Source organism: Anopheles cruzii, chromosome 2 (genome assembly GCF_943734635.1).
Source record: "Anopheles cruzii chromosome 2, idAnoCruzAS_RS32_06, whole genome shotgun sequence".
In the NCBI taxonomy this organism is placed as follows: domain Eukaryota; kingdom Metazoa; phylum Arthropoda; class Insecta; order Diptera; family Culicidae; genus Anopheles; species Anopheles cruzii.
The window spans coordinates 37666063-37682371 of NC_069144.1; the positions used below are offsets into that span (position 1 = coordinate 37666063).

At 51.8% G+C, this 16309-nt stretch overlaps 1 protein-coding gene across 1 annotated transcript; it reads left to right on the forward strand.

Moving 5' to 3' along the window:
- The first annotated feature begins 2551 nt into the window (after positions 1 to 2551).
- On the forward strand, positions 2552 to 14713 carry LOC128279003 (transcriptional activator MN1). Its single transcript, XM_053017725.1, has 6 exons — positions 2552 to 2716; positions 7388 to 8858; positions 8933 to 9206; positions 9943 to 10133; positions 10887 to 11435; positions 11985 to 14713. The coding sequence occupies exons 1-6, from the start codon at positions 2552 to 2554 to the stop codon at positions 14276 to 14278; spliced, it is 4944 nt and encodes a 1647-aa protein (XP_052873685.1). The 3' UTR covers positions 14279 to 14713.
- Positions 14714 to 16309: the final 1596 nt, after the last annotated feature.

The following is a 16309-nucleotide window of genomic DNA, read 5'->3' on the forward strand; positions in this document are numbered from 1 at the left end:
CAGCTGAGACAGCGAAGCCAAAGTATTTTGTCGCTGGGCAAGCAATTAGTGCAGCGAAAAAAAACAAGCAGAAAAAGAAAGCCCATCACCCACCACTTGTGCGTGTGCGGGCGGGGGGCGGGCAACGAAACAACGGTGCGTGCGTGCAGTCGAAGGTAGTTGTGGGGATGTGCAGTGTGTGTGTGTCACCTCGGTGTCGTCGTCGTCGGTGTGGGGAAACAATAAGAAACTGCTGTAACCCCAGGCCGGGATTGGCTTCTGGTTTTATGCGTCGTCGTTGGGGTTCGGCAGGATTTTATGTCGATTAGTGTCACCATTGCCCGTTGTCGTCATCATCACCGTGGTGGGGCTCGCCGTGTGATAGCGTGAAAGCGACAGTGGTCCGGCGGACAGAACGAGACGCACGGTGCACGCGATAACAGGACAAACGGAAGACGGAGACGAAGAAGAAGACGCCGAAGCAATAGTCGGGGCGAGAAGGTGAAATCAGAGGCTCCTGCGACCAGTTGTCTGCCCGCGACGTGCCCCGTGTGTGTGTGTGTGTGTTGTTTGTCCATCAAAGCACTCGGTGAAAAGGAGAAGGAAAGATAAGGGTGCGCCAGCGAGCGAGAGGAGCAGAGCAGCGCAGAGCGGAATCGAACAATGGGCCAACGAAAACAAACTTCGGTGTCCCCAACAGCAGCGTGTGTGCGATGTGAATAATTGAAAGTCATTCCTCTTATAGGCGGTGGGGTCAAAAGAGGGGCAAACCAGGAGAACAGCATCATATCGCCACGAAGGGCGCACACTCTCGTCCTCCCCGTCCTCACAAAAAAACATGTCTTGAGGGGCAGGTGGTGGTGGAGGTGGCTTCCGTTCCGGAGGCTTTCCAGAGATTAAGGAAGGCTAACAGCTCAAGCGCGGCGTCCGATAAAGAAATGGCTCCGATAAGAAGCGGTTGGCTAGCGGCGGAGGAACCACTCGGAACTCGGCATTCCGGCCAAATCAATCGACTCCCATCGATAACCGATGAATGGCAGGAAGGAAGAAATCAATTTCTTCCAACTTCCGTGCCCACGCCCGGCGCTCCCCATGTATAGGCCCCGAGAATTCCCGATCCGCGCGTGTGTGTGTGTGATTCGCGAACCCTTTTATGCGTCGTCGACGAGTACACAATTGGCCGATTGACGCGCGGTGTGGTGTCAACGCATCTCCTCGTTACGTTTCTGCATGCGTAGCAGGCCGAGAAGATCGGTCCTGTTATCGCGGACCTCGTTTCCTTATAGAGCTGACCCAGCCCAGGACCTCCGCGAAGAGGCCATTCCAACGAAAGGGTCGAAGGGCCCTTTTTAGGCGCTTTTATGCCAAATTTAAAAACCGTGTCCTGAACGAATCTCTTATCGCGAATGAACCGAATTAAACCAGTTTCCTTCGCTGCGCCATTCGAACGCACGCACGAGTGTATGTGTGCTTCTGTGCCAATGTGTTCCGCAAATTGTTTGCGCTTTTCAGGGCTTTCGCGGCACACCACCGCGGTTTTTTCTCATTCCGCGTGATAACAATAAATTAATGATCGCCCGCGTCCGCCCAAAAGATGTCCGTTGGATGCCAGGGTGCCACATACGACAATTTAATGCATCGCGGGGCGACGAGACACAGAACTGAGGATACTCCCGCTGTGGGTTGTGTGGGGGGCGGGGGAGGTTGTAATGTTTATTTTTATGATTTATTTTTCTAACACACCTACGCGCTACGGGTACCTTTCTCCTCGGGTCTCGGGTCTGGGTTGGCGACACTAAGGCGGCAACAACGACGGAGAAGGCGGTCGCCAACGCGGTCCGGGAGAAAGGCCACCCGGTACCCGAGGATGACGAAAACACCACCCGAAGGACTTAAAGTGGAGATGCTGGCTGGTGTGTGCGTGTGTGTGTGTGTTTAGCGCGAATTTTCGGACGGTCTACTTACTATACACTACTCTCTGGCCCCGTCGTAGTAGGCGTGCGTAAATCGTTGATTGATTGAGAGGCGACGAACATGGGTGGCCTTGCTAAAGATGTATCTGTTGTTGTTGTTTGCGATGTCTACTTTGCAGCGCGTGAAAAGAGTGTTCTTCCTGAGAGCAGAATTCTTAACAATCCGTTTCGAGTGCAGTGCAACAAAGGAGCAATATTGAAATAAGAAATCGAAGCAAGTGCAGATGCAGTAGCTATTGGATAGCGCGGACGTGCGACAGATGTTGGCCGTGGTGAGTGTAGTGTGTCAGCAGGATGGTGTTCCGCGTCGGGCGTCGTAGGTCGGCTGGTTACGAAAAGGACGAACCACGAACCGCCGCCGCCGTAGGCCACGTCTGCGTTGCCGGTCCTCGTGTTCCTCCGCTGATCGCGCGGATCTCTCCAATTGATGCCGTCAAGTGTGAATGAACGGCTGAGCGGAGGCGACACACACACACTCAAACGATAGGCGGGCGCGCGAGACAACGACGAGACCACGGCGACGCCACACAACGCCTTCTCTCCCCGGTCGACGGATGTATCTAATGGCCGAAACGTTCCCATCGTCAGCCGTCGGCGGAATGGCGGCCCTCCAGCAGCAGCAGCCACACCCGCAGCCGCCGCCACCGACGTCGCTGTCCATCGAGAAGCTGGTGCGCGTCGGCTACTACGAGCTGGAGAAAACAATTGGCAAGGGTAACTTTGCCGTTGTCAAGCTCGCCTCGAATGTCATCACAAACTCAAAGGTAATGCGGCGGATGGAGCAGACCCCGATCCCAGTGGGCGGCGGACCGGGTGGTTACGGCGACGCTTTTACGATCAAATCTTGTTGCATTGCGGTTGAAGCTGGGGACCCTTCGATTGGTTTTTGATGAAAATTACATCCCAGACGAATCGGTTTACGAAACATTTACAACACTGATTAACACTGACATTCCTTGTTTCCGTTCGGGCTCGAGTATGGGGGGAGGGGCGCTGTTAACAAGTTCTCATCGCAAGGAAACGAATTACGTTTATCAATCGCCTGTTGTGAAGCGCCTGTGGGTTGATTGGGTTTCGCGGATATGCGGCAGGCGTAGACGCAGGGCAGAGCAGCGTCTCCAGATAACACAAAGACGCACGCCACACCAACACGAAAGCTTCGTGCTTTGCGCGAATATCCGCGGGCCATCGGCGGCGGGTTGAGATTCGTAAACTTATCTCATGCTCCACGCACATCGTGTCCCAACACACACACACACACACCGTTGCGTTTGTGTACGTAGCGGAAATGAAACGTCAACTGTGTGTGTGTGTGGACTAACTCGATCGTATTGTTTTCGCCGTCGCTGTTTACTTCGACGACCGTCGGAGCACAGCAGCCGCCGCCGCGACTGTCGCGATGTTGACGATGGAACCGGGTGATTTATCTTAATTGTAAATACAACAAATAGGAAAAAAAAACAGCCGAAACGAAAAACCAAACATTGCATGGGTCGTTATCCGAAGTTTACGGAATATTTTCGTGGCTGTCTTCTGCTCCGATGGCTGTGATTAAAGTGTTTGTCACGAGAAACGAGACCGCGGGGTTGAAAATGTTCTGCTTTGAATTTGTGCAATTTTTATTGTAAATAGGTCGACTGAATTTCTTCGATTGTTGCTCTGTGCTACGCAACACGCAGGGGTCCGATAATTGTATTAGGTTGGGGAAAAAGTAATCCATTATTTTTGGGTGAAATTCAAAACTTAAACTTAAGATGGCTTCAATTGTCCGATTTTCGTCAAATATGCACAGTTTTGTTGGAAAATGTGTTGCCTTTTTTAAAATACCTTCATAATGCCCCTCTTGTAGCAGGTGTATTGGCGAAAAATTCGTGCAATCCATTTTAACAACACTTTTTTGAACTCAGGTTTTCATCACTCAATAAATTTTGTAATGCGCGAAAAAAGTATCAATCGCTTGGTGCAAGGTCCGGATTATACGGTGGATGCATTAACATTTCCCAACCAAACTCCCGGACTTTCTGGCGAGTTACTAAAGACGTGCGCAACATTTCATTGTCCTGTTGGAATACAAAACCTCTTCCATTGGCCGATTCTGGTCGTTTTTGATCAGTCACTAGGTTCAAACGGTGCATTAATTGACAGAAGAGATCAAAGTTTATTGTTTGGCTACACGGAAGCAACTCATAATAAACGATTCCTTTCAAGTCCCACCCAAATACCCAGAAGAACCTTCCTGGCCATGAGTCCTGGTTTGACCACCGGTATAGCTGCTTCATCACCCTTAGACCACGATCATTTTCACACAGTATTGTCGTATGTATCCCATTCCTCATCCCCAGTACGCATCCGTTTAAGAAATAGGTCGATTTCATTCCGTTTGAACAACATTTCGCAGATGGAGCCATTCGAGCTATCATGTTTTTTGGAGTAAATAGGGTGACGCCAAAACATTGAGCTTCTTTGTTAATCCAGCTTTGCGCAAATGGCTTAAAACTGTTTGATCGTTAATACTTAGCTCTTGGTGGATGCTCTGATTACTAACATGCCGATCAACTTTGATTATTTCTGTGATTTTATCGACATTTTCGATAACATGTTTGCCTAGGCTTAAACATAAAAAATAACTGAAATAAGTTGATGAAACCAAAATTTCACATAGCTGGCTGTTAGAGTATCGGCACCATGAACACCATGCGAAATTTCAGCGGCCTAGCTTGAATTTTCGCCTTTATCGGACAAAAACTGTAAAATATACCGAATTTTCTCTTCGATGACCTCCATTATTAACACACTGTAACTCACAAACGAATGGAACAAACAATAGACAGTAAAAGCATCTTTTTAAGTGTAAAGTATCAGCTTTAAAACAAGCTTATCGAGATATCGATCACTAAAGTCATCTACCGAAAAAATAATGGATTACTTTTTCCCCAACCTAATATTTAGGCTTGCATTTTTTAAACATTGCCGTTTCGATGCACCAAAAGCTGAGCCTCTCTCAGACCGGCGTTCCGTTTTGTTTTGTTACCGGCACACGCGTGGCCCATAAACATTGACAGAAATCGGTCAACCTTTGAATTGGTCTACGTCCGTACGAATGCGCCTAAAGCGCCGTTTACACGTAGCGATATATCGTTGCAATGCCTTGTATCGATCAACCGAGCGATATATCGCAGCCAAGGTGGAGCGTCTACACGCCACGATGTTTCGTTGCGATTTGCAATCGCAGATCTCAGTGTCATGGAAACAGCCATGGAAGAAACACTGTGCTTGTCTGCCTTTGGATTGTGCGTTTCGGTTACAAAGCAAAAAATAGAACGTACCAAGAGTACTAATCGGTCACGGTGGTCAAGGGAATGGCTTTTAAAGCGAAGCCATTATTCTCACGTTAAACTTTTGCTTTAAAAACATTCAAAACAACATGCCAAACCGCCATCAACACACGCACACATGTCTATCCACCGTCAGCACACGCACACATGTATGGAGATTGGACCGAAATTGATGCTCGGCGCATTCAATTTTTTTGATCTGCCAATCTGGTCGTATACAAGCAATTTGTTCCTTTTTTGCTGTCTACACGTAGCGATATATCGTGGCAATTGGTTTCATACAAGGGATTGCAACGATATATCGCTACGTGTAAACGGCCCTTAAAACCATTCGATGCACCACTGGCGCACCCATCAACCCTGACTACGGCGGTCTGCACCATGAAGACTAGATTGCGTTTAAAATGTTAACAGCGGAGCGAAATTAAAGGGTTTTTCCTGCCGGGTATCCAGGCCACCACATGCTGTTATGAAACGGAATCTGCGTTCCTCTATAACGGTTTGGTCAACATCGAGAACTCGGTTTGGTCTCGGCGGTGGCAAAGAACTGATAAAACGCTATCTTTTGTAGCAATTAGCATCGTTGGATAGCATGGCTCCGGCGGGGGGGAACAAATGAAACAAAAATGGGTTTTTGAGTTTTTGTTTTCGGTGTAACCATATCGTCGCCCCTCGGCCACGTTACGTCACGTGACGTCACCGAAACAACACGTGTGCGCTAACCGGATGCCGAACAGGGCGGCCGGCTGGTGCTAATTTGTAGTCTGTCTGGCTCGCAGAACTGGTTATTTGGTTAATTTGATCGTTGTTACCAATGGCGCCACCGGTCGGCATGATCATCAAAAAGCAGCAGCTTCGAGAAATGGCCGCGGTAACAATCCATCCGTTTCCAGTGAAAACAGGGCTTGTAAATCGATTCTGGCGCACGGCAGCCGGGGCGGGAACTTTCGTCGCACCGAAAGGAGTCGGAAATGTCCTAGATCGCCATCACCTTGTTCCGATTTTTTTTTCGGTACCCCGACTGTCTCAAACACAACAATCCATTAGTTCCGTTGGACCGTATCCAACGGGCTTTTCCAAGCCTGTTCGCTGGAACATGTCATTTTGTGTCGCGAAATGGCCTGACCCTACCGGCCTGACGGGCTCTATGAGTCAGACCACCACGTTTCATCGATCTTCGGACGACGAGCCCCCCGTTTTCAGGCAGGAGGCGAGCCTTCGGTTTGCCAACCGGATGGGGCGAACGTCATTGGTCGAAAGGCCATGTGACGCAGTCCTAGGTCGATGGGAAATGGTTGGACATGGTGAACTTTAAATAACGCTTAAAATGAAGGAAACCCCCGTTTATTCCGGGGTCCCTAGCCACCCTACCCCGGTCGCGACCAGCCCCATGCCATAGACTGTCAACCGGTTCGGGAGCGGGTGTGGTGCGGTTGTGTCCTGAATTCTCGATTCTTCGTTTTCCATTTGTTTCTATTCTTGTTTTCTAAATATGTTTCGCAAGATCCGCTTGTGGAGACTTGGTGGTCGGTGACGTTGGAAGAGGTTGGTGCGGTGGCACTGTCCTTCTCTATTGGACCTCGGAGTGGAAAATTGTCCACAACATCATGACCCACAAACGGCCCAGGTTCCGTAACGTACATTGTTGCGCAGCACGAAGGCTATTTTTCCGTGACCGTCCATCACTCCGGTGTAAGACCGGTGCCGTGGTGTCCCCGCCGAAAAAGGGGGGCAACCGTTAGTTGTGGTCAGTTTTGCACTGCAACCGTTTTTGCAATTCTATTCCCAGGGACGAGGGTTTTTAAAATAAACCGCTGCGCCGCACTCCGAGGCACCCTTCTTCGGCTTGGTTCCCCAGAAGCCGGATGGCGTACCATCATTGAAAAGGATGAAAGTATTTCAGCTTTCCATAATCCGTGTGTGTGTGTGTGTTTGCTGGGGGCCGAATTGGAAATCACCGTACTGAATAATGCATGCCGCTACCATCCACCGTCGTCGTCTCCCAAAAAAATCCGCTACAATTCTGTTCCTTCGCAGTGCAAATGTAACGAACCACTCTCTGTTTCTCTCTCTCTCGCGCGGACGGACGCGTATTTGCAGGTGGCAATCAAAATAATCGATAAAACATGTCTGGACGAGGAAAACCTGGCGAAAACGTTCCGCGAGATCTCGATACTGAAGGTGCTGCACCATCCGCACATCACGCGCCTGTACGAGGTGATGGAATCCCGGAACAAGATCTATCTCGTTACGGAGCACGCGGCGCAGGGCGAGATCTTCGACCACCTGGTGGCGAACGGGCGCATGAAGGAGGAGGAAGCGGCCCGCATCTTCTCGCAGATCGTGTCGGCCGTCGACTACTGCCACCGGCACGGGATCGTGCACCGCGATCTGAAGGCCGAGAACGTGCTGCTCGACACGGACATGAACGTAAAGTTGGCCGATTTCGGGTTCAGCAACACGTTCGTCGAGGGCCAACCGTTGCGCACGTGGTGCGGTTCACCACCGTACGCGGCGCCGGAAGTGTTCCAGGGTGTGGAGTACGATGGGCCCCGCTCGGACATCTGGAGTCTCGGCGTGGTGCTGTACGTGTTGGTGTGCGGAGCGTTGCCTTTCGACGGGACGACCCTTCACGACCTGCGGAGTGTGGTGGTGGCCGGCAAGTTCCGCATTCCGTTCTTCATGTCGCAAGAGTGCGAACAGCTGATCCGCCACATGCTGGTGGTGGAACCCGAGCGACGGTACACCCTCAAACAGATCGCGCACCATCGCTGGATGGCGCAGTATAACGCGATTCCGCTGCTGCACCTGGACAGCTGCTCACCGGCGTTGGTGGGCGATGGTTTGGCCGACGGTGGTGAGTCACAGCGATCCGATGGCGGTGGCGGTGGCGGTAATCTGGATGCGGTCGTTATGACGCACATGCTGCAACTGCCGGGACTTACGGCGGATATGATCGCGCAGTCGGTGCACGAGAACCGCTTCGATCACATCTACGCCATCTACAGTCTGCTGGTGGACAAGCTGCGCCAGAAGCGCAAGGAGAAAGGCCGGTTGCAGCATCACGCCAGTCTGGCGTTTGCGCGCTCCCGGAAGACGAGCATCACGACGGGTGTGGTCGATCGGACCGAGCTACTGCAGAACGATTCGCTCGAACGGCTCAGTCCGCTGACGAGTGTCGGATCCACGATCCTGAACATATCGGCCGGACTGGGCGGAACGGAGGAGCTGGAAAAGTACGACCTGGAGGGCGGGGCGGTGATCCCACCGGTGGGTAAAGTGCCGGAACCGAACGATCGGCATCTATTTCCGCCTCCGGTGGCGGCCGGTTGTGGCGGCAACACTCGGCGGCACACGGTCGGACCGGGAGACGTGGCCCACGAGCAGGTACTGGTCAACCCGAACGTGGTGCCTATTTCGTTCAAGATTGGCGGAGGCGGCGTACACGAGCAACCCGCCGTCCCGACGCCGAATGTTCCACTCAACATACCCTCGCTTCAGAATCAACCGATTCACAATCTGACCATCAAGGATCAGCACCTCCTGAAGCCACCGACCGTCATGGGGGCCAGTGAGTGCTGCACACCTCTCGTAGCGTTAACGATCGCTTTGTCATCACAATTCCAATCCTTTTGTATCTTGCAGCGAGTTCCTTTGGTCGAAGGGCATCCGATGGGGGCGCAAACCTACAAATCTATTACCCATCGTCGTCCAGTAGCACCTTCCCGGATCAATCGCAGCAGCAGCAGCAGCAGCAACAAGCGCAATCTTCACAAGATAGTGCATTGCTCGCGATCGGCACTGGCGTCTCGGGTGTTGTTATTTCAGGGGTCAATAGTCCTGCTCTGGTCGTCGACCATCTAATGTTGCAGACACCCAGCAGTGAAGGAAACGACGATTCAAATGATGAAATTCAAAGGTAAGCTGTGAGTCCGAGAGTTCGCAAACCGTTCGCAGCATTCTTTGATACGCCTTCAGTTGCGAAGAATCTCCGTTCGTGTCGTTGGCTACTTTGACAGATTGCATTCGCAGTTGACAGAACAAAATCGATCGCTTTTCGCTTCGTTTCGGTTTCAAAGGCCGAATCGGAGCTGTCCTTGGCCCAATTTCGTCGCAGAATGGTTTTTTTTAATCTTAGTAGAACGGACCGGGCCGTATTTATGTCGCAAAATTGTTGTTTTGTTGGGATTTACTTTGGGAAGATCCCATCTTCTTGTGTACGGGTTCGGCTCTGGATTTCTTGAAGCCCACGGCATATTTTTTGTACATTTTTCATTATATTGGTCGAAAAGGAGGGATTTTAAGACACATTAGTTCAATTCAGTACGGCAAAGTATGTTGCTGCCTCAAATGCTACCAATCCGATGTGAATAGCCCTGACCTTGGAACCATCGGCAGGATACGCCTTGACGTCTTTCTGCAAGCTTTCGACTGGCGGATGTAAATATCGTAGCCCAACCGACCCGCGGTCACTTTATTTGTTGTGTGATTGTTTTTTGTATGCTAATGCTACACCCTTCTCTCAATGTGGTCTATGGAAATGCAGATTAGGGACGGTTCAAAGCGATTGACTATCTTGCCAGCAGCGGTCCACACAGTTCGAGGAGAGGTTTTGAAATCGCTTTTACTGAATTTGCTTTTCCCCCCCTCTACAGGTACATGCACGGTCGCGGATGCACCAAGCGCCACACGGTCGGCTGTACGGATGATCTTTCGGTCGGAAGCGCGTCGCCGATGGAACCACCTCAGGCGCACTCACCCGCACCCGGCTCTACGGGTAGCGGTGCGACCGGTGGTGGCCGCACCCGTCGTACCGGACTGCTAACCGTGATGGAGCGTCCTCCGGGTAAGTTGTGGCATCCGCCCCCCGGAGCACGGTAAAGGGAATCGATAGCGCCGAACCGAATGAAATTGAAACCAAGCCGCGGATGATATGATGTTTGGTTGTTTTGGTTGTGTTTTTATTTTCCCGTTGTCGTTTTCAAGTTGTTGGCTTGTACTGGTATCGTCGATACTTTCTTTTTGCATGTAGCTCAAACTCCACCACCCTGCAACTCTGCCCGCGCAAACGCACCGGTATTTTGCATATTAGTAGCTGTGGCCAATGTGCTGACATTTGATATTCCCGCGTCAAAAAGAAATGCAAAGTCACACAGAAAGGACCAAACGACTTTGAGCGTCTCTATGTGTGTTGTCCCGTGTCGTTGTTGTGTCGTATTGATACTTTTGCCCGTTCGGTTTGACTGTATTAATCTGTATTCTTTAGTTGTTTACACGCTTTTCGGTTTTCCCATACATTTCCGTTGTTTTACCTTTTATTTTTTCCTTTTTTCTCCCTTTCGTTTTCCTTTTTTTGCCCCCCGTTTGGTTGTACATATATAAATATACATGTATTTTGTTTCTTAAACAACTGCAATGTCCAATGCACCGCTGAACGCGCTAAACAAACATAATGTGAATATGTGGACCAAAAAAAAAAACATGCGCCGCTCTGCTCGCACCGACCTCTTTATCCATAATGCTTCCGAACAAACAAAAAAAAAAACAAAATCGGTGGACAAACGACGGCGGCGGCGGCTGATTACCAACAATTGAACAGTGATAAGCCCGGATCTGATACGGGAAGTGGAGGCTCGCATGAATCGCGACTACTTGCCCCCTTCGCTGCTGTCCTCCGGCCCGGGGCCGACGATGGCAGTAGCGTCGAGTGTAGCTTCTTCCCCACTGCCAGGCGGCGGCCTATCGCCGCCATCGTCGTCATCGTCGACGGCGATGGCGATGCCGACGACCAAGAGCGGAAAACATTCGGCCGGTTCCGGTCCGCTTGGTGGGCCCGTCACCAAACTTCCCGCCGTGGCTGGTGGAACGCCCGGGTTCCAACAGCATCACCCGTACCATCAGCAGATGTTGGCCATGTCTTCGATTCAACCGGCGGGGCACGGCACACAGGCCAGTGCTCCGATTGCACACCAGCAACAACACCATCTGCATCAGCATTCGCCGCAACTGCAACAGCCGCAACCGCAGCAACAGCCACAACAACAGGCACCACCTCAAGCGGCAGCAACTCCGCCGCAACTGCAGCAACTCTGCAGCGGTGGCCGGAGATACGTGCGCACTTGTAAGCTACCGACCGTGCAGGAAATCGGTAAGTGGCCTCCCTCTCGCGCCTCACAAAACGCGAACGAACGAACCCCCGGTGACGGAATGGCAAACGGAATGCGGTGCGGCGAACGCGAAACCGAACCGCGGATGTTGTTGGATCGCTCATCTGCGCGCTCATCGACTAACCCAACCATTTGCCGGGCGCTGTGGCCGGCATCGCATCAGGGCAGGTCAAACGGTGGCTTTAAGGGGCGCTTCAGTGCACTACTAATTCGCATACCCTTTATCGGTCTCCATCCGGAACGTAGAACGCTTATCTTGGTTGGTTGCTTGGTAGAGGTCCCAATCATTGCTGTTGTGTTTGAACTCTATAGTATTTCGTGTAGCATTTTCGGTATATTTGGAACAGCTTTGAGTGTGTGTGTGTGTGTTTTTATTTAAAGTTTTCATCTCAAAACCATATCAAAACCCTAATTTTTCATTAGCCTAAATTTCTGCATCGATTCGCGATCGCGATCGATTGCTTTCGTTCGTTCGTTTTCTAATTGAATCGTTTCTCCTTTTTTCTGGGTTGGAATTTGGATCGGAACAGGTCGCTACAGTCCGGTACGCCGAGCATCGGAAGGTTCGCGCATCACGTCCCACGTGCAAGGCCCGTTCCAGGAGTGTCAGCAGCTGCAGAAAGGGCTGCACGCCGCCGCCCTGGCCCAACAGCACCAACAGCAGTTGCAGCAGCCACACCGTAACAACAATCTGCTCATCGCCCCGAACCCTCCGCTGGCGGACAACTCGGTCAGTCTGCCGGGTTCACCGATGCACTGCAAGGCGTTCGTTTCGACGACACCGGACGGCACGGATTCACAGCAACCACACTTGACCGTACCGCACGAGGTACTGCTCACGCTGATGCCCGCCCTGGAGCGGTTGGTGCAGGAGAACCGGTTACCGGTCGAGACCGCCAACGGGATCGTCAGCACGCGGACCATCCCGTACGAGGTGGGCCACCAGCTGGGGATCGTTCGAGGTGGAGCAGTGGGAACCGGCAGCAGCGCCGTGGCCTGCGGAGCGCACGATATCGGTCTGCTGCAGCTGCAGCACAGTCAGAGTGTTTCACCGTTAAACTCTGCGTTACGAACTTCCGGTGGCTATCCGGGTGCCGTCGGTCGTCCTTCTGGCCTTACGATGGGTGGACTTCAGCCGAGTTACATCGCCGGCGGCGGCGGCGGCGGCTGCGGTGCTGGTGGTGGAGTGTTTGGCGGAACGTTCGGCAATCCTTACGGTGGTGGATTCTCCAATCTGAATGCCCCGCTTAGTGCGGTAGGTATGTGCCATTTGGCCGGTCTCGAGTACCCCGGAAGTAGCAGCAACAGCGGCTGTCCTTCGCCGGTATACTACACCAGCGGTTGCTCTTCGCCAATCCTTCCCGGGCCACCGATCACGGCGATCGGAACTAGTGGCGTTGGTGCTGGTGGATGCTCTTCCGGTGGCAGCGGTGCGGCGTCACCGATGCACCAGATTACCCGGGGAATTAGCTCGCTAACGACGGGTGGCAGTGGTGGCGGTGGTTCGATTACGAGAGGAACGCCAGCGGGTTTCCCGCCGTCGCCGTCGATTGGCTGCCATGAACCGCTCGATCTCAGCATGGACATCGTGAACAGTGTGGAGATTGATTACGGTGGCCGCGGTGGAGCCCTGTTCTCCGGGCCGACCACGCCGGTGAACTATTTCGACCCGAAAAACTACGCCCTTTTGCCACCGCCGCCACCGCAAACGCTGCGGATCTCGGCCACACCGCCAACGTCGCCAAACTTGTGCATCATTCAGGAGGAGCACGCCACGGCGGCGGCTGCCGTGGGGGGACCCGGGTTCCGGTGCCATTCGGTTGCCGGGTCACCGGAGGACCTGACGTTCCAGCACACGCACCCCCAGATCTGTCTGACCGATGTGCAGGGCAGCGAGATAACTCTGGTCGCGCTGTCCGACTCGAGCCGCGGCGGAAGCGACGATTCGCTAAACTGTGCCACCGGTGGGAGCGGGACAATGACCGCCTCGTCGGGATTGGGCTTCTCGGGGCTGCTCATCACGGACCCGCCGGGTGATATGCCGTCGATAACGCGGGGCGTCGGTCGGAAGGCAAGCCTCGACACGGAGAACAACTCGACCGCAACGTCCACGTCGACGACCTCGGCCAAGCTGGACACGTCGGACGCGAGCGAATCGTACGTCCGGCGGGGCAGTGACAAATCGCTCGGCTTCAGTGATGACAGCTTGAGCAACGATTCGAACCCCTCGACGAACCTGTCGCCGGGCCAGGAACCGTCGGCGGCCAGCTCGGGGTTTAAGAGTGGGGACGCGTCGGAGCAGGACGCTTCGGCCCGGCTCAGCCCGGACTCGCTCGGAGAGGCCGGCGGCTCATCGAAGGGTGGCGGCTCTGGTGGTTCGGACGAGTGCTACGAGTTGCCACTGCCGCAAGAGTGTTCCACGCTCGATTCGGCCCGCATTCTCGAGCTCGTGAAGCGAACGCTAGACTCGACGATGCCACCGAAGGGCTGTGTTTACGGGTTCACCGGCAGCAGTACCGCGGCTGGCCATGGGAACGGTGGTGGTCGATCGACGCAAACCGATGCAGCTGTGCCGCTCAGCTCGGATGGCCCCGCTGGTGAGCGGGCGAATGGCGAGGGAGCCAGTGCCGTGGCCGTGCGAGACACCGGAGAATCGAATCTGAGCCTGGAGTTCTCGGGCGGGCTGCAGATCGAGTTGCAGGTCTACGAGGGGCGTAGCAAGGACAGCAACACGAGCAAGGGCATCAAGCTGCGTCGCATTTCCGGCGATCAGTACGAGTACGGGAAGCTCTGCCAGCAGCTCATCACCTCGCTAACGGTCTAAGACGGCGTGCGGACACGAACACCCCAAAAGGCCAACAGTAGATAGTTGCTTTTCACTTTCTCCCCGTGTGTGTGTGTACAGAAGACAAGTACTGTACGCCTGGTTGTTAATGTTATCGGGTTTTTATTTTGTTAACGGAGGCAATTAGCGGCTACATTGTTTCCCACTTAATTCTATTATTATTTTATGAATCCAAGAGTCACCACGGGAGCTCTCGTTGTGTCAGTCCTTCGCAGCGCAACTGCCAGGTGGGCCGCAGATGGACGGAGGTGAGCGTTTAGGTAAATGGCCTTTTACAATGTATTTTTAAGCCTTTTTTATTGCGCTTTCGCTATGGCCGCTCCTTTGGTTTCGCGCGTGAAACGTACTAAAACGAGAAATGCGCGGCGTTTGTTGAAGAAAGTGTAAATTTCCACTGGGCGATGTCTAAATTTTTAAGGGCTTTGTTAAACGAGCTCGCGCAAAGCTTAGCGGTTGCGTTAGTTTTTGTTGTTAATTTACGATGATTAACCTAATCTCTAGCGCAAGATCTGCGGGCCGGTACGCCGTTCGTATGGTCAGCTCAACGGAGGAACGCCGTGTAACACTTTCCACTTTGTGTTCAGTGTGGCCGTTGAACAAGAAAAAAGGATCCAAGGTTTGGTTTTGAGAGTATTTAATTAACGTTTTTATATTGTACAATAATGCCGCTACGGACCTATCTTTTAAAGACCCTCGACTGTCGATCTTCGAGCAAATCATTTAATAGATTTAAGTTGTAATCGGTTCTTAAACAATACGCATCGTCGCGCGTATAAGGGCAATAGGGCATGTTTGTCCGATTTTTTTCCATTTTATTTTAGCTCTATGTTTTAAGTAGTCTGAAACTCGTCATAAAGAAGTCATAAATGTAATTTGCCGAATCGGGCGTAGCAGTGGTGACGGTAGGATGCCTAGCAAAGGAATAAGGGAAGGACCACAAGAGAGAATCGTTCGAAGCGACCAATGACAACAATGAACATAACCAACCAACCAACCAACAAACAAACCAACAAACCAACAAACCAATATGTGCAATTTCTTAGCGTTCTATACATTCCAAAACCATGTTGTTGTTGGTCAGTTCAGTCCCCCGGAGGAAAACAGTGAGATATACACGCTTCGGAGAGGCTCTCCGCAACGGTGCAGAGCACACGGATACGGATGTCTTGGACATGAACTGAGTACCGAAACAAGAGTCGACAAAACAAAAACGGACATTCCGGGGAGGCACATAAAAATAATGTAAGCGACAGATGAGCGTGGCCTGCGACCATTTCCCGGTTCGAAAGCGATTCACGCGCGATTTCCGACGCCTTTGACGTCGTCGTTAGCTTGGGCTTTTTACTGAACAAGGAAAACCAGCACAAACCATCGCATTGAGAGAGGAACAATCGACCGAATCCCGGTCTGAAACGGCGAACTTCTTGAACGGTTGAACGGGAAAGAAATATTAGATCGGTGCAATATGAAAGTCGATCGGTGACGATCAAACCCGGAGCCAGCACCCCCCCGCGGGCACAGAATGACACAGTGTCTTCGTAAGGCGATACAAACTAGTTGTTTCGTGTTTCACGCCTCGGACAGGTAATGGCGAGAACTAACAAAGTCGCTTTCCACGCACGCAAACGATTGTCTTTGGGGGGATGTAAGTAATTTTTAGGAATACTACCGCGTAGCTTAGGTTATATATCCATATATACATACATGAGTATATATAATATATACATAGCAAGTGCGATAGCGACTAGTATTTCCATATTTAAGCATCAAACTCTATTGCGTTTACTATGGACTACATGGAAGAAAGCATCAAAAACAAAAATTACAAGAAAAAAAGACACACACACACACTGATGACTACATATACATTTAAACAATTATGGTTAAACTAGTACGTAAAGCGAACATTCAGAAGGACAACAAAAGAAAAACGAATCCGATTGCAACAAAAACCACAAAAGGGATATGGAAGGTGGATCGCGCGCAGGTTTAACAACAATGACCAATCAA

Coding starts and splice junctions, on each gene's coding strand:
- LOC128279003 (XM_053017725.1), top strand. CDS start 2,552: ATGGCGGCCCTCCAGCAGCAGCAGCCACACCCGCAGCCGCCGCCACCG. Junction 8,859..8,932: donor ACCGACCGTCATGGGGGCCA/GTGAGTGCTGCA, acceptor TGTATCTTGCAG/CGAGTTCCTTTGGTCGAAGG. Junction 9,207..9,942: donor TCAAATGATGAAATTCAAAG/GTAAGCTGTGAG, acceptor CCCCCTCTACAG/GTACATGCACGGTCGCGGAT.